The sequence below is a fragment of the Ahaetulla prasina genome, chromosome 2 (assembly GCF_028640845.1).
Source record: "Ahaetulla prasina isolate Xishuangbanna chromosome 2, ASM2864084v1, whole genome shotgun sequence".
Classification (NCBI taxonomy): Eukaryota; Metazoa; Chordata; class Lepidosauria; order Squamata; family Colubridae; genus Ahaetulla; species Ahaetulla prasina.
The window spans coordinates 86,026,997-86,053,902 of NC_080540.1; the positions used below are offsets into that span (position 1 = coordinate 86,026,997).

General features: G+C 35.6%; 1 protein-coding gene across 3 annotated transcripts in view; it reads left to right on the forward strand.

Moving 5' to 3' along the window:
• Positions 1-26,749, forward strand: part of GEMIN5 (gem nuclear organelle associated protein 5) — a 31,286-nt gene extending 4,537 nt beyond the window's left edge. Inside the window, exons 4-28 of one of the 3 annotated variants that reach the window (XM_058168450.1) lie at positions 167-315; positions 438-554; positions 2,014-2,146; positions 2,823-2,985; positions 3,613-3,825; positions 4,680-4,765; positions 5,646-5,728; positions 6,089-6,225; positions 10,150-10,223; positions 10,920-11,101; positions 11,506-11,645; positions 12,734-12,905; positions 13,944-14,171; positions 14,685-14,792; positions 15,378-15,506; positions 16,423-16,518; positions 18,074-18,211; positions 18,594-18,741; positions 19,760-19,879; positions 21,296-21,506; positions 22,190-22,447; positions 23,091-23,253; positions 24,272-24,782; positions 25,599-25,695; positions 26,357-26,749. In XM_058168450.1, the coding sequence (XP_058024433.1) occupies positions 167-315; positions 438-554; positions 2,014-2,146; positions 2,823-2,985; positions 3,613-3,825; positions 4,680-4,765; positions 5,646-5,728; positions 6,089-6,225; positions 10,150-10,223; positions 10,920-11,101; positions 11,506-11,645; positions 12,734-12,905; positions 13,944-14,171; positions 14,685-14,792; positions 15,378-15,506; positions 16,423-16,518; positions 18,074-18,211; positions 18,594-18,741; positions 19,760-19,879; positions 21,296-21,506; positions 22,190-22,447; positions 23,091-23,253; positions 24,272-24,782; positions 25,599-25,695; positions 26,357-26,524 (4,024 nt within the window). In that variant the 3' untranslated portion in view covers positions 26,525-26,749. The remainder of the gene's footprint in view (positions 1-166; positions 316-437; positions 555-2,013; positions 2,147-2,822; positions 2,986-3,612; positions 3,826-4,679; positions 4,766-5,645; positions 5,729-6,088; positions 6,226-10,149; positions 10,224-10,919; positions 11,102-11,505; positions 11,646-12,733; positions 12,906-13,943; positions 14,172-14,684; positions 14,793-15,377; positions 15,507-16,422; positions 16,519-18,073; positions 18,212-18,593; positions 18,742-19,759; positions 19,880-21,295; positions 21,507-22,189; positions 22,448-23,090; positions 23,254-24,271; positions 24,783-25,598; positions 25,696-26,356) is intronic. The other 2 variants (XM_058168451.1, XM_058168452.1) reach the window with 2 other exon arrangements.
• Positions 26,750-26,906: the final 157 nt, after the last annotated feature.

Here is a 26,906-nt window from a genome sequence, read left to right on the forward strand (position 1 = left end):
CGTGTAAGCACTTCCATCCTAAGGTTTATGTTTACCGCTCTTCTCTTACAAACAACAAAGATTACAGTACAAACATGAATGGGCTGCATCTAGCACTGGGATTATTTATTGAACGTGACTAAGAGATTAAATATTTTTTGCTCAATATAAATCTTTTTATGTCAAGCTATAAGGATGGCATTGTGATTGTTATGGACATCAGCAAAAAGGGAGAGATTGTTCATCGCCTAAGAGGTCATGATGATGAAATACATTCTTTGGCATGGTGCCCTGTGCTTGGGGAAGATTCTCTGTTCAGTAAACAAGATTTCCAAGGTATATATACAAAGCTCATGTATTGCATTATAAAAGCAGTGTGAATCTTGTAATAATATTAGTTTCTGTAGTGGAATCCAAAAATATGATACTCTTTTTAACTGATTTCTGGATACTTTCAGAAGAAGATACCATTACAGGAGCCATAGCAGAAGAAGCAGGTGTAGAAAAAGGCTATTATTTGGCCTCAGGAAGCAAAGATCAAAGCATTCGTGTATGGAGTGGTAATACAAATAGAGGTAGGTCTGAAGAAATAATACATTGTTTTAACAACACAGTGTAGTATTTTTCCCCCCTCTGTTTTCTCTTCACAATGTCAAATGTTTTATCAATTACAGATTTAAAAAAGGAATTCTAATAATAATTGAAGAGGAGAGCTGTCTCCTCAAATGTCATTTAACGTAACATCCAATTCTGAATTGTGTTAGCTTAAATGTGTTGAAATGGCACGTGGTGTTTCTTTATAATAAAGCCAACAATGATAATTGCTAAAGCTGTTCAGATCCCCTCGGAGTTTGTATTCTGATTGGGCAAGTCTTGTTGAAATGCCTGAGGCTCAGGTTTAGCTGGGTTGAGTTTGAGCATGTAATTCCTGAGAAATAAGAAAGGGTCGTTTAGACTATGACCTTGGCCATTGTGCTTGTAAATGGCCTCTGGCAGAGCCATGATGGGAATGTTGCAATTGTCCTGGTTCTTAATGTCTCAGTGATGCCATTGATAATCATTATGGATTGACTAGAGCAATTGGGAATAGGAGCACTGTGTTCTGATTTTCCTTTCTCTGTGTGTGATTCCAGTCAGTATGACAAGGAAGAGTTTGAACCCAAGGTCCCTTACCTTGCCGGGGGGGAGGGGTGCCTTAAAGCTTGATACTCGTGTTTAACATCTACATGAAACTGCCAAAATGAATTTGTTATTATTCAGGGTCTAGCATTAATAGATAATTAGATTATTATGTAGATAATTAGATTATTAGAATAGACTCACTGGAGAAGAGCCTAATGCTGGGAAAAATTGAGGGCAAAAGAAGACGGGGACGACAGAGAACGAGGTGGCTGGATGGAGTCACTGAAGCAGTAGGCATGAATGGACTCCAGAGGATGGTAGAGGACAGGAAGGCCTGGAGGAACGTTGGCCATGGGGTCGCGATGGGTCGGACACAACTTCGCAACTAACAACAAAGATTATACCAATGTTATTACAGGTGGCATTGGCTGCCAGTTGGGTTTTTATGCATTTCAAGATGCCAATTATTAGCTATAAAGCTTTTCATGGCACATGGCCCAGTTATCTAATGGATCCCCTACCTCCTATTGTTTTTGCCCATTTTGTATGAGGAGGCCGAACAGGCATGTTCCAGGTCTCATCAGTTAAACAATGTAACCGTTGTAGGCAGTACACATTTTCTTTTTTTGCTCCCTCGAAGGCCAACCCCCCACTGGTAACAAGATTTAACAATTCATTGAAAATTTGGCCTTCTGAACTTAGTAAATAACTAAATTTCATGTATTCAATCAGAAATAAGACTTACTATGTTCAATAATATTTATGTCTGCATCAGTCTGTATGTTACAGAACATGTGCAAAAGGTTTTTTAATAAAATTAAGTGGAACAATCCCATTTTCATTCTGGAATTTCTCCTTTATTTTGATATCAATGCAAGCTTGAAGTCTTTATTTTTCTTTTCTTTTTGCTAGTGGTAATGAACTTAAAATTGCCCTTTTTGAAAAGAAGAGGTGGAGGTGTTGAACCAATGGTCAAAGAGCGTATTTGGTTAACACTACACTGGCCCTCAAATCAACCCACATGCATTCTCTCCAGTTGCTTTGGGTGAGTATTTTCTCGAATGGCTGAGTGAAAGGCAAAAGTATAAGAAAATAAGATTGGGGAAGCTGTCAATTAATTCCTTAGCATTATATATTTTCTGTGTTTACTTGATAAACATCCAACCTTTCAAAGACAACTTTTCTTCTTTCTAAGTAATTTGCTTTGTATTTCCAAAAAGCACCCTCTGGATGTGTGAAGGTTACAATTCCTAGAATCCTGAGGCTTGGACGGGCTCAAATTCTATGAATTGCATCTTCAACATATCTGGAGAGCACTATTTTGGGGACATTTAGTATATGTCTCTATACTTGTATGTTGCATGTTTTCCAATTCTTTAAAGCAGGGGTCTCCAAATTTAGCAACTTTAAGACTTGTGGACTTCAACTCCCAGAATTCCTCAGCCAGCTTTGCCAAGGTTGGAGACCCCTTCTTTAAACAATCTAGAAAGATTTCCTTGTGAATTATAATGATCATTCTGTGCATGTGAAATAAAGCTTTTTGAATTTCTGTTTTGAAATATAATTTTATTAGACTTCAAAACATTGCAGTTAATATTTGTTTTAAAATATTTAATATTTTTTGCAATATTAATACTTACATGTAAAAGATTATGTACTTAAAAAACAACCTACTTTATGAATTAACAGATTCTTGCTTTCTGCATGTTTACTTTTCATAGTGGTGAATTGCTGAAGTGGGATTTAGCCCAACCTGGGAAGCGGAAATGGGAACTCCTGGGGACTTCATCTGAAGGACAAAACCATTCTAGAATAGTCTTCAACTTGTGTACTTTGCAAGTAGAAGACAGACAGCTTCTTTTTTCCATTTCAATGGACAGAGATGTAAGGATCATGTGTCATGCATGCTTGCTTGTTTTAAAAAAGTCCTTCAGAACATTCTGATCTGAAGGTTCCACAAATGTTCCTCCCTGCTAAGCTACTATCTGTGTTGATCAATCTTTCCTGCTGATTTTAGGAATGTGTGAGATTTCTTCTTCTATTTTTTCCCATATCATTGCTGATAACTGATCTGCCTACAGAGAAAAATGATCAAATGTTTGTGAGGGATTTTGGCAAGTTTGCAAGGCATTGAATTACTATTATAAATCTATTTTTTCTTTGATGGATTATAGTTCACTGACTCCTTTTTCACAGTTTTTGGAACTGGACTTCACTTTATTTTGGTCTTCAACTTTTAACATCTTAGCTCTCATGTAGAAGAATACATTGAATCAAATAGCACATTAGCTTTTTAAACCTTGAATCTAGTCTTGAGTCTGGTATTTGTAGAATTCTAGTGTATTTATCCCTAGAATCTCAGCAGGAATCTACTCACTTTTAAAGCAGATCAGTGCTTCTCTTCAGAAATTCTTTGAAAAATCTTCATAATTTTCTTACTGAACTTTTCTGTGGCTTTTGTTTTGGTGAATTTTTACTGAAGCTCCATTCTTTTCTTTTTTTTCTTTGTAGGTGAAGTGTTGGGATTTGGCAACTTCAAATTGCTGTTGGACTATGCCTTCTCTTGGGGGGTTTGTTTACAGCCTGGCTTTTTCACCTGTAGATACAGGCTGCCTTGCTATTGGAGTTGGAGACAGCATGCTCCGAGTGTGGAACACCATGTCAATTAATAATCATTATGATGTGAAAACTTTCTGGCAGGGCATTAAATCCAAAGTCACAGCTGTAAGTATACTTCTGCTCCCGTTTTTCAATATATATTTTATTTTCTCACCGAAAATAATGGTTTCGTACATTGGCTATTACTTATGTTTTATGTACTATGAGTGATTATATACATATTCATTAAAATGATTAAAATGATTATATACATATTCATTAAAATGTCAGATATAATAAATTCACTTAAAATAATTTCATTTTAAGTATATTATTTAAACATTAACAATAATAAAGCTGTATTGATTATACTAATTAAAATCACTGCTTATGTCGTGGCCATTAGATAAGAAAACAATTCTCAGCATAATTTGAGCACAGATGTTAAGATAATGAAAAAACATTAACAAAATCTGCTTTTAAAAGCAACACTAGAAAGTGGTATTTAAAAATAATGTAATGAACTGCTATAATTAACTTTGATCATGAATCGTTAAGCTTAATAACTTCATTCTTTTACTGGCAGCTATTACTATGGTACCAGGCTCTACAAATACTACACCTGCAAATCTGTCTAAAGAGAATGTAGTTCTAATTATTTTAAATTGTCAGGATAGTTCATGTAATGTTTTATTTATTAGTTTATTTGTTTGTTTGCTTACTTAAAAGTAGCTTCAATCACAGGGAGCGTCATGCATTGTTAGTTTTCTATTTGTGGTGCTTTCTGCAAGTGAACAAGGCTTATGGAGAATGCTAACATGTCCTTTAGTATATATTACATGTTCTCCTGCTGTAGATACACTTTTAATATATTTACGTATCAGCTGTGTTAATGTCACACAGTGCAACTTGGATACAAATTACATTGATTCACAATTCTGACCGTAGTGTTGAGATCTTATTGTGTTTTCTGTTTGCAGCTGGCTTGGCATCCAACAAAGGAAGGCTGCTTAGCTTTTGGAACAGATGATGGAAAAGTTGGAATTTATGATACCTACTCTAACAAGTAAGATACAACTATTTTTGTTTATTAGTAGCTACTTACATATTTATAATGATGAACCATGATTAACTTTGATTATAGTTTTTTTTAATAATCAATATATGGCTGGTTTCCTATTCAGCAAACCATCACAGATGACAATAGGTAATAAGTCACAACTGACCAGATTTTGGAATAGTATATACTCAACCAAGGAAGAGTGTTGACCAAAAGAAAGTAACATTTTTCAAAGGTATCAAAATATATGAAGATAACCTTCTATTGCAAGAGTCTTTGACAGTGTGAGCCTATTTCCGTATGTTATTAGGGATAGATACTTGATAGAACCATAGAATTAACATTTTAGTATTGTTTTTAATTTAATTTAATTATTTTATTTAAACTAAGCCCAAGTTCATTCTAAGAAAACTTTCTGAAAGAACTTCAGACCATGTTCCAATTTGAAAGCTTCCAGAAACCCAGTTCTTTCTTAGTTCTCTTCATAATTTCTGTTGGTTCACAGAGTTAATATTACTCTTTAATTATAATGCATTTTGTATCTTCATTCTTATCCTTTGAGAAGTCACAGAAGAGGGCAAAATTTATCAAGAGAGGGGATCATTAATATTGTTACTGTCTCTTGGGTTGAGAAAATACAAAGGAAATTGATGCTTTTGTGTTCAACCAGACATACTTTTAAAGAATGCAGAAGGATTGTGGAAAAAGTTGCTGTTCTAGCTTAAAGGAATTGTTGGACTTTTCCTCATTTCTATTGATATTTTAAATAATGTTGAAGAAGATATTGTCATGTGTTTCTTTAAAAATGATGGCTTTGTTTTGTTTAATGTAAACAATAAATAAAAATTAAAAAATGATGCTAATTTTGTATATCTTTTCCTGTTAGGCCTCCACAAGTCTCCAGCACATACCATAAGAAAACGGTATATACTTTAGTTTGGGGGCCTCCAGTTCCACCACTGTCTTTACGTAAGTCATATAAATTTGTTTATAGTTTTTGCATTGTCCACATATTGTGATAATGCTCTAGAAATAGCATTATCTTCTCCCCCATCCATAGTTGGCATGTTCAAACTTTATTAAGATCTTCCCAAGTTTTGAAGCTGCTTCATAATATAATCATAATCAGGAATACTCAAATTGATCATTGCTCTTTGCAGTAATTTGATTATTTAAATCATCAATTATGTGCATGATAGTGCTTTGATCCAATAAAAGGGTGATGGAATTATTATATTAAAAGACCTATTTAAAATAAGTTTTAGATTTTTTTATACTGATTGCATTAAAATATGCACGTATAAGAAACAATTGTTTTACTTATTTTAGGGGGAGATGGTGATAGACCTTCCATAACCTTGTATAGCTGCGCGGGAGAAGGAATTGTTTTTCAACATAATCCTTGGAATCTAAATGGAGAAGCTCATGATATCAACAAACTCATTCGGGAAACAAATTCAATCAAAGTGAGTAAGAATTTTGACCTAGGAATGAAAATTACTTGTTACATCTCCATCTGTGTTATATTTCAAGTAGAAAAAAGTAACGTCTGATTTCAGAATAACTTTCGTACCCTGACCTAGAATGCTCAGTTTTGTGTGAACTGGGCTGTTGGCAATTCACCATCTGTAACGAAATAGAAAGAAGTCAGACTGAGATTAAAATCTTAAAACAGGTAGAAAGCCTGGGTAAGGAAGAGGTCGTGGTACAGAATGTTAAGAAGCTATGGGGCATGAAACTCACAAGTGAATAGCAAAAAGTTCAGAATTGAACTTGATTGAAGAAGGGTAATAGCTCATGTTCAAGATTACAGTGTGGCATTATGCGTGGCAACACAAACTTACTTTTCTGCCTTACTGTGATAGTCAGTGTGCCCTAGCAGCTCTGTTTAAGGTGACTACCAGTCTTCTGAGGAACAATTAGTAATTGCTATATGCAACATTTTGCTGATAAAAATTATTCCAATTTGCTCAGGTCTAGAATATGCTGATGAAGTGATTGGGATGCATCACGTGATGTTCCTAGAAGTCTTTTCAGCTTTTTAATTCTAAGCAAGTAATAGAATAAAATGCTTTGAAATGTGTTGGTTTATAAGAATTATATGTAAATAAAAGGCAAAGCATAAGCGATGAACAATTAAACAAAACTGCAGGAAGACTAAACTTTATTTCCCAGCATTGTTAAGGTCAGTACGGGTAATCCTTGACTTACGACCACAATTGAGCCCAACATTTCTTTGAGACATTTGTTGAGTGAATTTTGCCTCATTTTACGACCTTTCTTGTAACAATTGTTAACTGCAGTCACAATCACTGCAGTTGTTAAGTTAGTAACATCGTTGTTAAGTGAATCTAGCTTCCCCATTGACTTTTGCTTGAAAGAAGGTCACACAACGTGATCACATGACCAGGACATAAATTTGAGTCAGTTGTCAAATATCCCAAGTTTTAATCTCATGACCATGGGGATGCTGCAACGGTCATAAGTATGAAAAACAGTCATAAGTCACTTTTTATGACTTATGACTCACTTTTTTATTATTATTATTATTATTATTTTCAGTGGCGTTGTAGCTTCAGATGATCATTAAATGAACTGTTGTAAGTTAAGGACTACCTGTACAAACTATACTTCACAAGAGAACAGAATGTTAGATAAACTAATCGAAGTGGAGTGTTGCCAGTGGTCTGAAAAATACAGGTATAAGGAAACAATGGGAGAACCATGGTTGGAAAAAAGGAACCATTCATTAAAGTAGAACTGAAGCAAAATACATAGGCATTAGTGAGAGAAAGAATTAGTGCAAATAACCAGGATAGCAGTGAACATAGGCTATTACTGTACAGTTATGATCTAGTAATCATTAGCAGTTCTTTCATGAGGAGATGAGCAGTTCTGACTTTTATATACTACTCGGAGCCTATAAGAAAACACCAGAATACAAATTCTAATAAATAAATTCAATTCTGTCTTGAATTTCCCAAGCAGTTTTTAAAGCAAGACGCTATTTTGTTTTTTCTATCATCATCTTCACTATAGAAATCTGTTAGACATTTAAAACTTTTAAACATTTGAAAGTTTCATTCTTCTGTTATAACTTCAGAAAATGTTTAAAAGCCTTTCAAGTCTATTGACCAGATCCACTGATTGTGGAACTTTCATTATATCAAATCACTATGTTATCTGTTGTACCAAAATTGCCATCTATCATGCCATTATGTTTCTGCAATTTAATTGCATAAGAAAGTTTAACTAGAACAAATAGCTTTGAGAAAAGCAAGAGATTTGCATTCAGCCACTCGTTTTATTGCATACATCATATTTTATTCTAATGCTAGTTATACCTCTTGTTGGGTGTCCAGTACTTAAGTGGGAACAGGGGATGGAGCCAAAAAGCTATATGAAAGCACAGTTTCTGATCTCTTGCTGAGATTACTTTCATCCTCATGTCTTTCTGTAGATAGCACACTATCATACTTAACCTCTTTTCCTGAATTTTTCCTGGCTGTTCTTGTGTATCTATTTTCAGGAGAATATTGCAGCTGCCATACTATAGATCTCTGGTATATATGCTGGGATGCATGATTTATTCAGATTGCCCTTAGTTTTTCATACAATTAATGTATTTGCATTGTTTGATATTTACACACCAGTAGATGAGAGACAGAAAAATTCTAAATAAATAATTTGTGATGAGAGACTGATAGACAGCTTTACTCCAAATAAATGTTAAAACTCCAGTCAGATGCTTCCTACAGTTTTTAATTACTGTATTTTTTGCACTCTGATGCACTCCCCCACTCCAAAAAAATAAAGTGGGTGGAAATATCTGTGCTATAGAGGGAATATAATATAATAATAATAATAGGGCCGTGGTGGCTCAGGCTGTAAGATAGCCTGTTATTAAAACACAGCTGCCTGCAATTACTGCAGGTTCAAGTCCCACCAGGTCCAAGGTTGACTCAGCCTTCCATCCTTTATAAGGTAGGTAAAATGAGGACCCAGATTGTTGGGGGGGCAATAAGTTGACTTTGTAAAATATACAAATAGAATGAGACTATTGCCTTATACACTGTAAGCCGCCCTGAGTCTTCGGAGAAGGGCGGGATATAAATGCAAATTAAAAAAAAAAATATTATGGTGGGAGGAGGGGTTGGTGCAGTGGCTGCATTTGCCACTGGGGAATGCTGGAGCCTTCGCTGCTGATCGGTGGTTGGATCAGCCTCCCAGAATACCGCCAATCAGCTGTTCTACCATGTTTTCCTGAAAATAAGACCCTGCCTTATATTTTTTTGAACCCTGAAATAAACGCTTGGCCTTATTGCCATACACTCAAAAGTCCAATTGGGCTTATTATCAGGGGATGTCTTATTTTGGGGAAAATAGGGTAGGTGGCAGGGATCGCTGCCGCCACAATCACCTCCGATCACTGCCATTGCCAATCACTGCCGCCATTTGGCGCCGGTGACTATCCCCGCCACCTAGAACAGCTGATTGGCAGTATTCCGGAAGGCCAATCCAACCACCATCCAATCATCATCTCGGCAGCGAAGGCTCAGTGTTACCCGGCGGCAGCAGCTGATTCTCAGTTGACCGGTGGTGGGCACAACAGAACAAAGCCCTGATGAGCCACGTGCTGGGCTGCGATAACATGCTGAAGCTGACCAGGCTGTTTGCTGCAAGGATGCTAGCCAGATGAATAGCGGATGGATGCTGGGAGGCAGAGGCAGATTTTTTTTTCTTGTGTTACTCCTCTAAAGCTAATGTGTGTCTTATGGTCCAATGCGTCATATAGTGCAAAAAATACGGTACAATCTTTTGACTAATTTAAGATTTTAGAAAAATTATGTCTGCCTGTGGACTGAAAAAATAAATTAATTTTTGCAAAATTTAGATAAATTGTATGTTTTTTTTCATTTATTTCTTTTATATATGCCTTTACTTTGTATAATTTCAGGCAACATCTCAAAACAACAATCCAGTGAGGTAGGTTGGGCTCAGAGAGAATACAACTGAGTCAAAGTCACCAAACCAGTTATCTAGCCTAAAGAAAGATTAAATCATATGGTCTCCAGATTTTTAGTCTAATATCTTGACCACTACACATCAAGCTATTTTTTCTCTTTGTCTGGTAGTAGCTGCTAGATCAGCATTTCTCAACTTCGGCAACTTTTAAGGTGTGGCTTGCTGGGGAATTCTGGGAGTTGAAGTTCACATGTCTTAAAGTTGCCGAAGTTGAGAAAATATTGTGCTAGGTTATTGTAAAAATTGATACAATACCCTGATTTCCTCTATTCACCCTGAAGATCTTCAGTTGACTATTTTTACATTATTTATTGAATGGATATCAGTACTATTAAGGCTCTATAATTTTATTTATTTTCTTGTAGCACAAATTACCAGCACATACAGAAATCAGCTGGAAACCAGATGGTACTCTCTTGGCTATTGGTAACGAAGATGGGTATGTGCTGAAACTTTAACTCAATGCTAATTTGCCATTTAGTAGCAGGTATAGTGGTTGAGAGTCAAGTATATTGACTATCGTTTCTCATTTCTTTTATTTTATGACAAATTACCTTTTGAACTCCTTTATGGGGCAACAGAATCAGCATAAAATTCTTCAGTGATTAAAAAAAAATACCAGTAATTACTTAGTTCGCAGAGAAATTTTCCCAATAGATATGAACAAATAAAATATAAGCAGACAAAATGACATCTCCAGATACTTGACCAATTGTGATGTCATGATGTGTTTGGAGTGCTTGACTATATGTTCTTGACTTATCACTGTTTTAATATATAATTGACAAGGTTAATAATTGGACTTTATCTGACTTGAGTCCTTTTTATGTCTAATACCATTCCATTTTAATATCACAAAATAAAATTTGCCAAATCTTTTTATTCATCAAATTTAGTGAGTGATTTAAGGCATCCCTACATTCATAAAATTATCATACCATGCAAGCAGATATAATACATATCAAAAAAGGGCATATTTAAAAAAATAGAGATGGCTGTGCTATTGTAATAAAATATTCCAATTTTCAGGATACATTACAATCATAGAGTCAATGTTTTTGGAGAACAAAGACTAAAGTTCTTATTTCTCCCATCAATTTCTGTATTAACTGATACTTCCTTTTTAATCTTGCAGTTCAATTGAAATACTTCAGACTCCTCATTTGAAACTGCTGTGTACCATCCAGCAACATCATAAACTTATCAATGCTATCCGTTGGCATCACGACCATGGGACACAACCAGAACTGAGTTATATGATAGCTTCTGGCTCAAATAATGCTACTATTTATGTACATAATATCAAGAATGTCATAGGTGACTATGTTTCCAGTTTTTGCCACCTGTCACTGTTTAAACTGTTGTTTCTCAACTTCTTCTATATTATTTTGAATAAGATCACATGTGTAATTGTTCTGGTCTAAAGTAAAACATATCTTAAGCTTCATCTCCTGTAAGATAGCCAGTCTGCAATGGGCAGATTGTTCTCTTGATGAAAAGGGTCAGAATATTAGTCAGGAAGATCCATTGCAGCAATAATACTTAGTTGTTTTCTTCTAATTCATCTTTTTTTTCTTTATAATTTTCTGTATTATGTGTTGTTTGTTTTTTCCCTTTGGCTTCCTGTATTCATTTTTTAAATGTTCTAAACATGTTTTAAAATTATATAAAAAGTAAGTTGTAAGATTTGAACTCATTCAAACATTATGTTTTCTCTTTAGATAGTTCTCCAGAGAAGCCTGTAATAATCACAGAACCTTTTCGTACTCTGGCTGGACACACAGCCAAGATCACTAGTTTGTCTTGGAGTCCACATCATGATGGAAGATTGGTATCTGTATGCTATGATGGCACTGCCCAGGTAATGCTTGTGGATTTATTTTAGTGGATTTTTCCTAATCTAACCTTGGGTTTTCCAAAGTGATCAGTATCAACCTCACAAGAGTCAATGGGACTATCCATTATTGTGGATGGATCCATTAAGAGCCATGGTGGTGCAGTGGTTAGAGTGTAGTACTGCAGGCTACTTCTGCTGACTGTTGGCTGCCTGCAATTTGGCAGTTCGAATCTCACCAGGCTCAAGGTTGATTCAGCCTTCCATCCTTCCGAGGTCGGTAAAATGAGGACCCAGATTGTTGGGGACAAGATGCTGTCTCTGTGAAGTGCTATTGCTATTGTTATTATTGGGCAGTAATATTATATAGTTACAGTACTATTCGTTAAATTATTTTAATATAATGAATGTTTTGGGGTTGAACAATCTGAAACTTTGTGAAAGGGTTTATGAGGTGAAGAATTTGGGAACCCCTGATCTAATCAACTCAAATAGCTAAAAATTTTAAAAATGCCTTGATTAAAAAAAAAAACAGTAAGGAAAGCCAAACTTGGAAAAGCAGATTCTCATACTGCACTTTACTTGTTGGGAATTCAGAACACTCATTGCATAAATTATCATTCTGTGGAATACGTGGGTAGAACCTGTTGCCACCTAAAAGCAGAATGTGCAGGATTTTATTTGTCATTGTATACGTTTATGACTGTGAAAGATTTAGTGAATGAGTGAATTCTCTCCTGTCCGCTGCCCTTGTCTTGCACCTTACCATGGTTGAATGTGTCCTATGGCCTCCACAGTACAAATTTAAAAAGCAGGAGCCAAATTTTAAAAGCATAATACAAATTAGAAACAAGCTTATAGAGGTGATGAATTATATGGGCTTTTTCAAATAATTGATTTCTGTGGCTTGACATAGAATTGATTTGGTGGCTCACCTGATTTAACAAATCTGCAGATTGTCCTCTTGATAATAAGGTAAAAAGCATGTAAAGGCTAAGTTAGAACATTATACAGAAAAATACAGGTAAGTATTATCTAATTTTAATTTATATCATGCCTTTTGAGATTACTTTAGTGGGGAAACCATGTGGGTCTGATGAAACATTTGTTCACAGGTTTGGGATGCTCTCAAAGAAGAGCCTTTGCACAATTACAGAGGACACCGAGGCCGTTTGCTCTGCGCACAGTGGTCACCTGTGGAAACAGAGTCCATTTATACCGGGGGTGATGACTTTTCTGTTCATAAATGGGTAGCTTTAAAGCAAGAGCACATTCGCCCTCCCCAAGGTCAGTAAATTATTAATTCATACCTTGACATGGTAAGAAGAATAAAAAAAATTCCCAAGATTGATAATGATATTATAAATCTTCTTTTATAAGTTTATATATAATTGTTCTTCTATTTAGTCGTCATTCTTTAGTATATTTATTCCAGAATTAGTAGAAACTAAAGCTTCCTAAAAATGCAATATTCATAGATTGAAGGTTGGACTAAGATCGAAGGAAAGAAGCCGGGAGAACAGAGAGCATATTCCCACTGCAGTTCTTTTGATTAAAAGGAAATAAATCCCCTAATGGTCTGCATGTGCACAAACTGTTTTCTTTCTCCTAACATTTCCTTCATTTGGGGGAACCATATTGTATCTACAATAATTTTTATTGGGTTTTTTATTTTATTTTTATTTTAGCTTGTGGCCCAGAGTCACTTTGGTGATCGGGGAAACTAAATAAATAAATAAATTTCTCTTCAAGCACCATCTAACCATGATTTCTGAAAACCAGAAGGATAGTTGATTGTAGAGTGGGGCTTGACAAATAAAAAGACTAAGGAAATCTCTGATTCAAACAAAGGAACATAAAATCTCATTCCCTTCCTGTGTAATTCAACCACTGTCACTTTGCATCATTGTCTTGTCTTGCCTTTTCCCAAGTTTAAATGTGCCCTCTGACTCCAAAATATTGTTTTCCCCCAAACTTTGGAGATAAAATTTAAAAAGAAGAAAATTAGTGTACTATCTCTTGTAATGCATTTCATTTTTTGTAATCCTTTCAAAGGAACCAGTTTGATGCAATGGTTAAAGCATCAAGCTAGAAACCAGGTGATCGTGGGTTCTACCCTCTATAGGCATAAAGTCACCTTGGGGACATTGGGCCGGTCACTTTTTCTTAGTCCTAGGAAGTGGAAAATTACAGTTTTGAAATCTTGTTAGAAAACTGCAGGGACTCATCCTTGCAGTTGCCAAGAATCAAAAAGTATGTATAAGAGAAGAAGGAAAAAGATAAAGAAGAACCTCTAAAGCCTTTAAAAACATTTCTATTTATTAGGCAAGAAGAGTATTGAGTTAGAGAAAAAAAGAAGCACTCAGGTTAAACAGAAAGTGAAAAAAAAGAAGAAACCTTTGGGAAAGTTGCCTTCTGCACAGAATATAAATGACTGGATGAATGTTAGTGAAAATATGAAAGAATCTCCCTTGGAAGAAAATGGGGTTTCTGACCCGGAAGGAGAAAAGGAACAGCAAGAGCAAGAGGCAGCTGAGAAAATTTCCACAGAAGGTACATAACAGTTTGCATCCTAATCATAGCTACAGTAATTGTCTTAATAAGCTGGGGAATAGTTCTATAGTTTAAGCTATAGAAACTTAACATGTTTATGAGAGATGACTATTTTATTGCTCACCTTACTTGACATTCAACCAGAGTAGAATCTCTTGGTCTCCTCTTCCTTCAAATCATAATGTTTGTTTTTTAAGTAAACACTGTTCTTTATCTAATGGGGTCAAAGATGAAGAAAAGCAAATGACTTACCATCACATTATCATGTTTTCTTTCTTAAGTCTGAAACTTTGCTTGATTAGTTGAGTCACTGAGAGGATAGCCTTTTCTTAGCTCTCATGCAGTTTCCTTGTTTTCAGTTACATTGACAGCTAGAGCTATATAAAATGAATTTATATAGACAAAGATATACTGCATATCTGTTTTATCCTCTTATAATTTCTCTGTGGCAGTTTGTAGTAGAATCATATTACTGTAGGCATTGCACAAGTTTAATTTGTTCTTTCACCGCAGTTGACAGTGATTCAACAACTTGTCCACCATCTGTCCATGGCCCAGATAGCCTGAAACCTTCTGTTTTGGTTAAAACTCCACCCATAAGGAAGGATCCAGTTAAGCCAGGTTTGTACACATTCTTTTTAAATAAAGAATTATTTACCGTATTTTTCAGAGTATAAGATGCACTGGAGTATGAGACACACCTTAGTTTTTGGGGAGGAAAATAAGAAAAAAAGCTGATTGGCAGGTGGAGCGGCTCACAGAATACCCCCAATCAGCTGTTCCTAGAGGTGAATTTTAGTAAAAGGTTCCTTGGTGGTGAGCTCTGTTTGCTTTTTTTTCCTGCCTCTGAAAGCCTCCAAAACGGAACTTCAGAAAAAAAGCTTCTGAAGCTCTGTTTGGGAGTTTCTTTTCTGAAGCTCTATTTGGGGGCTTTTTTCCGAAGCTCTGTTTGGGAACGTCTTTTCTGAAGCTCTATTTGGAGGCTTTTTTTCTGAAGCTTCTTTCAGCCTCTGAAACCTCCGTTTGAGAAGCTGTGTGGCTACATTCGGAGTATAAGACGTACCCAGATTTTCACTCTTTTTTGGGGGGGTGGGGGGGGAGGTGCATCTTACACTCCAAAAAATGTGGTGCATCTAATCCCTTAAAGTCTTGGCATAGGGATCAGCAGTTGTAGACAGGATATGAGAGTGTAGCAACTCTTTTCAGGAGCGGATATTTCCGTGAAGAGAAAAAAGGCTCGGTCGATCCTACCTCTGAGCACATCTATGGATCACAGGTCAAAGGAAGAACTGCACCAGGACTGTCTGAGATTAGCGCATTTCTTACATTCCAAAGGTAAGACCAGAGATATGCGCCATACAATGATAACTTATTAACTTCATATCTTAAATAGTCCGTTAGCCTGACTTCGTAGCTTTTTCAAACAGTATATAGCAGAATACATTAACACCATGTTTGTTCCATAATCCCATATTATTTACATTAATAATATGAGAAAATTGTATGTCACAAAAAATAAATGCCATAGTATATAACTAAGGCTGAAAACCTGTTCTGATCCAGTGGCTGGATTGCCAGCAAGGGTTTGAACTTGCAACAAAAACATGGATCTTGGAACGATTGCCGGAGAAGAAGAGTTAAAAAGTTTCTGTGCTTTTTACCAAGTGGTGTTTATCAAAACTGCTTTTTGGCTGCAGTTCAGGAGGAAAAGAGTAATCTTAATTGGGAAAGGCTTTAATGCCGCACCCCCGGCAGTCTCTTCCCTAGGTACCTCTTGTTCTTTTCAGTCTGCTCTGTTTGGGAAACTAAACAGAGCATGCTTTCCTCCCCCTAAGCATGATGTCACTTTGATTTCATTCCACCTGGAAGAACATATTATCTGGGTATGCATAACTCTCCTTTTTAGAACAATATATGAAGATCTGTTCACACCATGTAGTCAGCCTAGCCAGGACTCTTGAAACTTGATACAGCTGCTTTGAAGCCATTACAACCTAGTCATATGAGCACCTGTACATAGAAAACATTTTGATTTAGTGGCAGTACATTTAGTGGCAGAAGACTGGGAGAGGAACTCTGAAGTAGCCAGAAGCAGCAGGTTTAGAACAGGATACACAATGTTGCTAATTCTTGCAATAAGAAAAAAAAAATAACATATGTACTGGTATATGTTAAAAATTATTTAAGCTATAGGAAGCGCTTTTATCACAAAGATCATAAATGTAATAAAACTTTGTTACTTTCTTGGTAGAGTTGAATGAAGATTTGACCTCTTCTTCAAAAGATCCTATCCATTTGGGTCTGTTCACAGATAGACCTGCTCTATATAAGATGATGGAAGCAGAAGGTTAGTAGTATTTGGATCATTAATCACTTCACTTGGTTTGGGTAAGGATGAATAGTAAATAAGATGTAATATTTGCATGTAAAAATGAGTTGTTAAGCTATGGCTCATAACCATGGGTTGTTGGAACAATCCAGGATCACTTTCCAGATAAAACAATTGTTTGTTTGTGGATTGTTTTCTCTCTGTTTCAGTTGTTCTTGCCATGAACTGCTGTGAATTGGTTAGTGGCTTAGGACAAACATACTAACAATAAACCAGGAAAACATAACCAGACTTTCTATTAGGATTCAGCACTAAGCTATGGTTGCAGTCAGTAAACCAACACAAACAGTTTCAGATTATTTGCTGCTCTAAAGCGTACTTTGCTAACCAATCTCACAACATCCTTAACCAAATGTTACAATTCCTTTGGCCTTCCAGTCTCTAGATCTTGTTTCTGAAGGATTTAATCAGAAATCTTCACTGTATTCTCAGTTATTTTTTGGAGTTTCATTGTTGCCCAACATAACTTCCGTTGTTTCCTTTTCCTTTTTCTTCCATCTCTAAACCCTCCTCAGTATTGGCTCTGAAGTAATCCTGGCAGCAGGTTATCATCATATAGGTCTCTATTTCCATAAAATTGAGTTATTTTGGTGATCATGGGAGAGAATTAAAAGTCATATTCAGATAGAGTTTGATTTTTTAAAAATATATTATACATGCTGCTTCTAATTTTAATTGAATGTTGGTGACTTCTGTAGTGGGTAATCAGATATTTAAAATTGCAACTGTTCATTTTGGGGGTTTACTGAATGACCTCTGATTAGATAACGATTGTGTTTTTCAAAAGAAAATTAATACTACATTGACAGTGTGCTGTAATTGTTAAGAAGGTGGGCTGGCACTGGGGAGACTCAGGTTCTAATCCAGTCTCAACCACAGAAATTCACTGGGTGCCTTTGCACAATTGACTCATTAATTAATTAATTAATTAATTTTTAACAATTAACTATTTAATACTATTAACTCTTGAGAGCCAGTGAAGGCACCAAGCTTGAAAGCAGCGGATAGTAAATTCTAGTCCTGCCTTAATCATGAAACCAGCAGATGATTTTGGTTATTTTTGTGGGGAAAATAGGAGGAGGAAGATGTGTTGGATATGTTCTCCAGCTTGAGTTATTTATAAACATAATAAAGACAAGATATAAGAAATGGGAGAGGAGCAGTTTAGAAATATGAAATATAAAGAAAGAAACAAAATAACCCTCAGAATAGTTCAGCTGGTAGGGTTGTTACTGTGAGGAAAAAGGGAGGATTTAATGTTATCAGGAAAAGAGAACTGAAATGGTGAAAAGAGTTGAATTAGGGGAAAAATCTAAAACGTATAGAACAATATAGCAAATAAAAACTACATAAATAGTCATTTGGATTCAAAAGCATTATTAAACTGAGGCAAGAAATAATAGCACAGAATGAGTTGCATAGTATAGATGTATATGGATTTTCTTGTTGCTTTTTGATGCTGCTGCTGTAGACATTGTTCAGAGCATATTGAACATAATGCTTACACCCACAGGAAAAAGTCATTTAGGGAATGGACACCCTGAGCTATTTCAACAGCTCATGTTGTGGAAAGGAGATCTTAGAGGTACTCTTCAATCAGCTGCAGAAAGGGGAGAACTGACAGATCAACTAGTGGCCATCTCACCAATGGGTATGCATTACACTGAAGAAAATCTGCTATTTTGCATTCAGTATTAGGCAATATTGTAAAAATGATGTGTTGTTCTAAACTACTTCCCTTCCTTAATTTAAAAATCTTACATTGGTTTTATACTGCAGGGCCAAAGTAGCTGCAGTGGAAATGGTCAGAAGTGTCAGGCTAGGATTGTGGAAATTCAGGTTCAAGTGTGGATTGACCCTGGAATTCAGTGGGTGTTCTGCCAAACATATCTCATGAGTTCAATGAGATGAAATTTGAGAAGGCACCCTTGTTTGAACAAAAAAAAAGTAGATTGTAAATGCAACAAATAACAAATCATGTGTTTATTTCTCTCCATGTTACTTTATTTATTGTTGTCCCTCCTTCCCTTCAGCTGGATACCAGGCCTGGGCCTCTACTGTAGAAGCCTTTGCAAAGCAGTTGTGTTTTCAAGAGCAGTATGTCAAGGCTGCCTCCTATCTCCTTTCTCTTCATAAAGTGTATGAAGCTGTGGAACTACTGAAGTCTCATAATTTTTTCAGGTCATTACAGTACTATTGTTTCAATTAATTTTGGAATAGAATTAAGAATCTTTCTTTTTGGAGAAAGAAATGATTATCTTCTAGCTTTTCATGTAAATCAGAAGAACCAGAAAGCATAGTTAGCATTATAAAGGGATTATTTTATATCAATGTAAGATCATGTTTAATGTTAATTTCTCCTGTATTTAACATTAAAATGTGTGTATTTAGTTGTTTTGTATTAAATTCTCTTTATTCCAACTGCTCGTATATGGGAATCAACATTAGATGATTTGATCCCATCTTCCCCATATCCTGTGATATTTGTGGAGGCATTTGTTTACAAATTTCCATTAATCCAAACCAAGAGCACAATGGTTGTAAAATGAAAGGATAATAGGAATTATGTTAAAAATATGAACATATAATTGCAAAGTAAATCAATGAGTAGGAATACTTCAAAGATGTATATTTAATGTCTTTTGGTAAAAACATTTTAATGGCAGTTGATAGCATGTGATTATATTCTAGGTGAGGGATGTGAGAAATGCTTGCAATTGTGTTCTAGTTAATACAATTCCTTTTATTGCATTTAATAAAATCAGTAATTAGTTTTCTCTAATCCTCAGTTTTACTAACTGAGAATAAGGATTCTCCCATTTTGCATGGCTCAGACTAATTCATGTGTGTGTGTATTCATCAAGCAGCTATTTCTGTATATGCATAAGCCATTGTGATTGAGTTACCATATACAATTCCTTTGAGGTGATTCACTCACATATTCAGCTACAAGTCATAATCTATTAATTTAAATTATAAAGTACCAGCTCGCTTACTTGTTGCAAAAATAAGTTGGGTATAAAATTGTCTTTATAAGCAGAGGTTTGGGTGCTGCCAGGGTGATTCTTTCAGCATCTTATTGAGGAAATAATCACAATTATTTTGAATGTAGCTTGATTTTCACGTGAAATAGATCAATATGCTCATGTTAAACAGTGTGATTTATTTCAAACTAGTTTTCTCTCTTCTTCTGTCTCAGAGAAGCCACTGTAATTGCCAAAGCTAGATTACATCCTGAAGATCCAGTTCTAAAAGATCTGTACATCTGCTGGGCAGCAGTGCTAGAGAAGGATGGCCATTACTCTATGGCAGCCAAATGGTATGAGTTGCTAGAAAATATTATCTCTTCAATATATTGTTGTTACCTTTCTACTAAGCAAGAGATTCTCTCAATCTCTGTCTAAATACAGAGACAGACAGTGTGTTTTTCTGTAGGAGTCTTCAGATAGGCAACATAAGATATAGGAAGAAATAAATAATACAAGTTACTGTGCTACAACCTTTAGAAGGATAAAGTGCACTAGTTGTTTATTATTTCAGTCAGGCTATAAATGTCCAAATTTTGCCTTTGTAAGGAATTTTGTAATGTCAAATCTAACACTGCTCTTCCTTGAATTAATTGCGAATGATATTCCCAATACATAATAGGTTACCATTAACTTTTTTCTGGACTTGACTGTTGTTTTACACCTTCTACCAACTGAAAATCACTGGAGCCCTGGAAACATTACAGCCAAAATATAATCTTAGTTCTTGTGTTTCCATTTGAGATTGAATTGCAAAGAATACTTGGTAACTCAATTCCTCTTCAGTATACATTAATGGACAAAGCAGATATTTCCAAGAGACGAAATAAAGACGAAGAATTTAGGATCTATGAATTTTGCCAGAATTTGCAAAATGTGAATCATTTTGTAAGTAAACATGGACATGAGTGATCTCGGACACGATAGCAGTCTTCCAATACTTTGAAGGGCTACCACAGAGAAGAGGATACAGACACTAATTAATGTTAAGGCACAGGAATGGATAGTTACCCTTCATTTCTATCTCAACCTGTGTGTGTCCGCTTTAGTGTATACTGTATTATTAGCCCAAATATTCAAGAATATGCAAAGTTTTTAACAGGACCATTTTATTCTTTCCTTTATTGTCATGCTTTGTATAATGAAAAGGGGGGGCGTGGTGGCTCAGTGGCTAAGACGCTGAGCTTGTCGATCGAAAGGTCAGCAGTTCAGTGGTTCTAATCCCTAGTGCTACGTAACGGGGTGAGCTCCCATTACTTGTCCCAACTTCTGCCAACCTAGCAGTTTGAAAGCACGTAAAAACTGCAAATAGAAAAAATAGGGACCACCTTTGGTGGGAAGGTAACAGCATTCCGTGTGCCTTTGGCGTTTAGTCATGCTGGCCACATGATCACGGAGACGTCTTCGGACAGCGCTGGCTCTTCAGCTTTGAAACAGAGATGAGCACCACCCCCTAGAGTCAGGAACAACTAGCACATATGTGCAAGGGGAACCTTTACCTTTACTTTGTATAATGATTGTGCTATCTTACGTGACCTAACAATTTTTTTTTGTGGTTTTTTTTGGGTCACTCATATTTACTTACAAAATTGTTGGTATCTTACATATTTTGTAAGAGGAATGTAAACCTGTGAGCACAACTATAAATGCATTAAATAAATTTGATCCAAATTAAAGTTTAACTTTTTGTATAAATGGTTTCATTTCAGTTACCTTGGAGCTACCTCTCCCTACGATGCTGCCAAAGTACTGGCTAAAAAAGGAGATATTACTTCACTTAAAACTGCTGCCGAATTGGCTCTGATAGTTGGAGAGAACGATTTATCTCTGTCCTTCTCCTTGAGATGTGCCCAGGAGTTTCTTTCGTCTAAGAATTGGGTTGGTGCACAAGAGGTTCTCCAGCAGCATGAGAGCTTGTTGGTCAGTGAGCATTATTTATATTATGTCAGACATAGCTAACATGAAACAGTCGTACATTGGTTAAGGATAGTACAGATCTTGAAATCGATGCTGTCTGCCAGCCACAAAATAGTGACCGTATAATTCTACTGATTTGGGGTGGTTTGGGTTAAAGATTTGGCTAATGACCCTGTATGTGTAAAAGCTTGAGTTAACATAAACATTTGTGATATTACTAAATATTACATATTGTCAGTATAAAAATGATTCTTTAATACAGACTTTTATTTGTATATAAATCAAATTTCTGTCGCTCCATCTAGTTTTTGTTGCAGCAAGAGTTTGCTGATCAATATATTTTGTTGTTTCTAGAGTGATTTATTTTTAACTCTTTATTTTGTTTATAATCTTATACCTGTTTTCAACCATATGAGAGACAGTTTTATCTAGTGGTTAAGGCACTAGGCTAGAAACCTTTAGCCATGAAAGCTGGCTGAGGGATCTTGGGCCAGTCACTCACTCTCAGCCCAACTCACTTTTACAGGGTTATTGTTGTGGGGAAAATAGAAGGTATGTTGGATGTTTGCCACCTTGAATAATAAATATGGGATACAAATAAATATACACACATACATTTTATTTTTTTGTTTTGAGAGAAATGGTTTCTCAAGATGACCCCTTAAAACATTTTTTTCCATTTAAAGGGGCAAAGGTTGGTATTCTGTCTTCATGAATTGCTTCACAAGTGCCTCAGTCAACAGAATCCAGTGGGAACTCGATGCCCATCCACACCTTGTTACAACAGCTGGACCACCAATCAAGATCTCCATTTCGTAGAAATGGTTATCAACGTATGGCAGAGTGCTTTGGGTGTGAACACACCTGAACAGTTTCAGAACATATTTGAGCAGCTGAGAACTCTTGAGTACCCTCCTGCTACTAGCAATACGCCTCCCAAGCAGGTAATTTGTTTATGACCTTTGTGAGTATAATTTTCAAATGGTAGTTTGCAGTGCGGGGACTACAAAGGAATTGTATTGGATTCACAACAGTTCCTGACAAATTCAAAGTCTGTCTAGAATCATAGAATTGTACATTTGAGCAGAGGACAAAGGATTTAGTTCGGCCTTCTGCAATGTGCAGAAAAATCAACTAACATAGGAGGTGACCGTGTAGCCTCAAGCATTCAAAAATAGAGAACCCACAAACTTTATAAGATAGACTGTTTCAATTATTTTTTAGATCTTAACCTACTGTTTCCACTCCAAGTATATACATGGCTATGAAAAATGTTTCAACATATTCCCTATAGTTTTCCCTTAAGATACCTGAACAGAGGTAACATGTCTCCCTTAATGTTGTCCTTTTTTGTTACTAAATATCCCAGGTTCCTTCTGCCTATCCTATAGGTTTTTTCCTCGAGTTCCTTCCACCTATTCATTTTCCTTAGTTGTCTCATTCAAGCGCCCTTTGTAACAAATAGCACATTAAAACTGTTATAATGGAAGCCAACTGATAATTAATTACCCATTGGCTTTTGCTGTTCCATCTACTCCCATGAATTGAGATCTTTAAAATCTATCTTTATTTTCTTTCTTTTTCTAGCTGGTGTTCCACATTTCCCATGAGCTGACACTAGCATTTCTTAGCCTTCAGATGTCTTACTGGGAGGAAACTGTGAAAGCTACCTTAAGAGCTGTGATGCGCAGTTATGACGCTGGAAACTTCAATCTTATGCAAGAGATATGCAACCTCTGCTTCCCTAAAGGTGACGGCTAATTTTTCTTTGGTGTCAGTATTTCCATAGGTCCAAGAGTACAGCCTCCAGTTTTCATAATCTCTGTTCAGTTTCCTTCAAAATCTTGGTGGGTATGAGGCAACAGTATGGTAGTTTTTCTGGTTAACTTTCTCCTTACTACTGAGCTGTGAAAAAATTCTTTGAATGGCTTTGTTCAATGGGAAAAATAAAAAGAGTTCAGGAGTTGAGAAGGCCAAGAAGGCAACAAGAAACATAATTATGGATTTATGATGTCTACATCACTGTGTTGCAGGTTCCAACTATGTTTTTCTCAGAGGCTATCTGATGCCATCAAAAGACTTGTTATACTGTACAATTGTATGAGAACAGAGATTCTGTGAACTACTTAATAGCACTCCTATTATGGCACAGATCTATTTTTCTCCTTTGGTAAAATTCTGACAAATTCCTGATCCCACTAGAGCATTTTTTTCACTTTTTAACAGTTCATTTTGAGAAAAAAACCCCATCACTCTGCTTTTTGAGAAGAAAGAAGTGAAGATTCAAGTCACATGGTTGTCATTCTTTAAACAAGTCTAATGAGACATTCTTGATCTCATTTTCTACCTGCAGGCAAGATTGCATAAAAACATGACTAGTATGGCTAGATGCTTCTTGGGTCACAAGTAGAAAAGAAAGAGGCACGCACGCACACACACATACCTCTGTTGTTCTCCTGCCACCAGCATTCAGCATGCTGCTCCCAACCGAAAAGAAACATTTGAAGTTTCATGATCAATAGGCCTTCAGGAACCTATCCTCCATAAATGTACCCAAACCCTTTCTAAAGTCATTCCAGTTACCTGCCATTTCTTGTAGTAATGAATTTTACAGGAAAGAGTATGTTCAATATTGAATCTATTTTATAAACTAAAACTGACCTATTTTTCTTATAGTGGCAAAAATTCATAACAATGCAATTCTAAACATTGGGTTTTGGAAAAAGATTGAAAAGCACAGTATTCTCAATTATGTTTGTCTTGTTCAGTAGGCTGCAATCGTATGAGAGACCACGTGGACAGCAGAAATCCCGAGAGCATCGCAGCTTTCAGAAGTTTAGAAGCATTTGTGGCTTATGGACAGCTATACAACTTGTGGTGGAATTCCCCTGAGAATGCTGGCTTAGAATCCCTGAAACAAACCTCTGAAGCTCATTCTCCTACTACTCTTGAACAGAACAGCATTAATACAGTTTGTTTGACTGAAGAAACTGTAATTAAGCCCACCAAGACTGAATATCCTTTTTATGTGGATTCCAATGGAGTTGCCTCAGAAACTGATTTAGACCATTTAAGTTTAGAAGACAGACAGATGAAACTGAGGGGATGTAGAGTGCTCCTTTCAGAAGAACACGCTGAAGTCCAGAGTTTACAGAGAGATATTTCTAGAGTTCAGCAAATTTTTGCAGAAATGATTCAGGAGCATCAGAAAACCAACTTCCATCAAAGTGCTGAGGGGCAGGAATTAGAGGCTAAGTCCGCAGTAAACCAGAATCTGAAGTAAGATTTGCTAAATAATTTCTGTAGAAAGCATTACATTCAAAAGAAGCAGAAACCCACTGTGCTGGATTTGACTCACACCTTATAACTTAGAGTACATTAGCTTTTGGCATGGTTGAGATTCCTTATTTATTTATTTGTTATTTAGCTGCCTGTTGAGATCCTTTGTCTGTCTGTGTGTCTATCCTATCCGTTTATTTCACCATAAGGTGAATTTAATTGAGATAGATCTAGGGAATATGCATTAACGAGCGGCATGATAGCCTAGTGGTGAAAACACTCGCCTCCCATTTGGAAGGTTGAGAGTTCAATTAAGTGGCAGATATTTCTCACCTAGGGTGGAAAGAAAAAAATATCTACTGCAAACTCCGCATGGTGTCAGGAAGGACTAAATTAAGGGATAAAGGGTTGTAAAATTGAGGTTTTTTTAAGCGGACCTTGCCATAGCACAGGAATAATGCTAGGAAGATGGAGGGAATATACATTAATGGTTGCTACCCAAACTGCTGTGGTCCTGAACGCATACATTTTCAAGGGGAGCTTTAACTTTAAATATATACTATTCTAACTCTAAAAAAGCCCTTAAAATTCTAAATTGTTATCAAAAAGCTTTAAAGAACATACAAATGCCCATTTCAAACATAACATCATTTGGATTAGTTTTGCATGATTTGTGATATAAAAAATTGAAATAACTTCTCTATATGACAGAACTATTTAATTTCTTCCAGATTCACTGCCAAAATATATATTGTAAATAATTCATTATGGCTATATTATTGGAAATGAGATCTTTTAAATTTAATCTTTTTACAGTAAAGAACAAAAGAAGGAACTAGCTTCTCTGCCTGATCTGACAAAGCAACTTACAGAAGCAAATCAGAAACTTGCAGAATTTCCAGAAAGTATGAAGGTAAGACTTAGATTCTTTTTCAGCAGTGTTTTCTCTACTTGCCATGAATGTTGTTTATTGACAGTGACAATCGGACTAGGAAAAAGCCTACAAGTTACATGATCTGACGAATTTAGGAGGTCTAAATCTGAAATGATTAAACTGAATGATTATTATTTTTTTGCAGATTGGTATTTCTGGTTCTTTTTCGTGTTCAAACAAAAAACATCAATTATGTTAATTATGTTCTTCCAAACTCTTCCTCCAAAGAGTAAATCTAAGGTGGTTGTGCAATTTGCAAAGATCTAGCTTGTAGGAAGTGAAGTGCTTGCACTCCAAGCTGTAAAATGAAAAATAACTTCCAACTCAAATGAATAGTAGTATAATTGAACATTCTTAAACTAGACAGGTGTGATAATTTTCCAATTTTAAATAGCTGATGGGGATATGTTTCTCTAACTAATCTGATCATTAATAGTTTAAACTATTTTTAAATTGTTAAAATTAATGCTGTTTCAATGGCTAATTTTAATTTATTTTTACTCACATTTGAATGTTATATATGTTAAAGCATTGCTAATTTAAATATTATAAGGATAATATTTATATTATAAGGAAATATTATAAGGATAATATACCTACTTGTAGCTTCTAGGTTTTTTTTTCATTTATTTATTTATAGGTTTCCCCTTTCCCTGACGTATTAGAATGTTGCCTTATTATGCTTCACATGGGTGCACAGTGCCAAATGGATCTGATTCCAGAATTACAAGAGCAGTCATTAAATCTACTTGGGAAATACGGAAGAAATCACATATATAAAGAAGCTTCCAAGAAATTCTTTATATGAAATTCTTATCTTTTTCTCCTGGGTGTTAAAGATGGCTATGAAATATGTTTCATTCTACAATGAATGATTAGAAAACTACTGTTATACAGTCATACTGAACAATTATTGAGTGTAATAAATTAATGTGGAATGTGGAAAAAACAAATACCTATTTTTTGCAAGCACTGCTAAAAGTATTTTCTACTTCAAAAGCACCCCTCTAATAAACATGCTATATGAACTATCTGGTCATCTCTCCTTGTAAAAGATAGGTGCTCTATGAATATCTTTTAAGCATATATACATTCTAAACCCATTGAAATACTCTTCCTGATCTAAAATCCTTCCAGTATTTGAAGATAAATCTTTTGTGAGGAAAGATTTGAAGAAATACTAGTAGCAT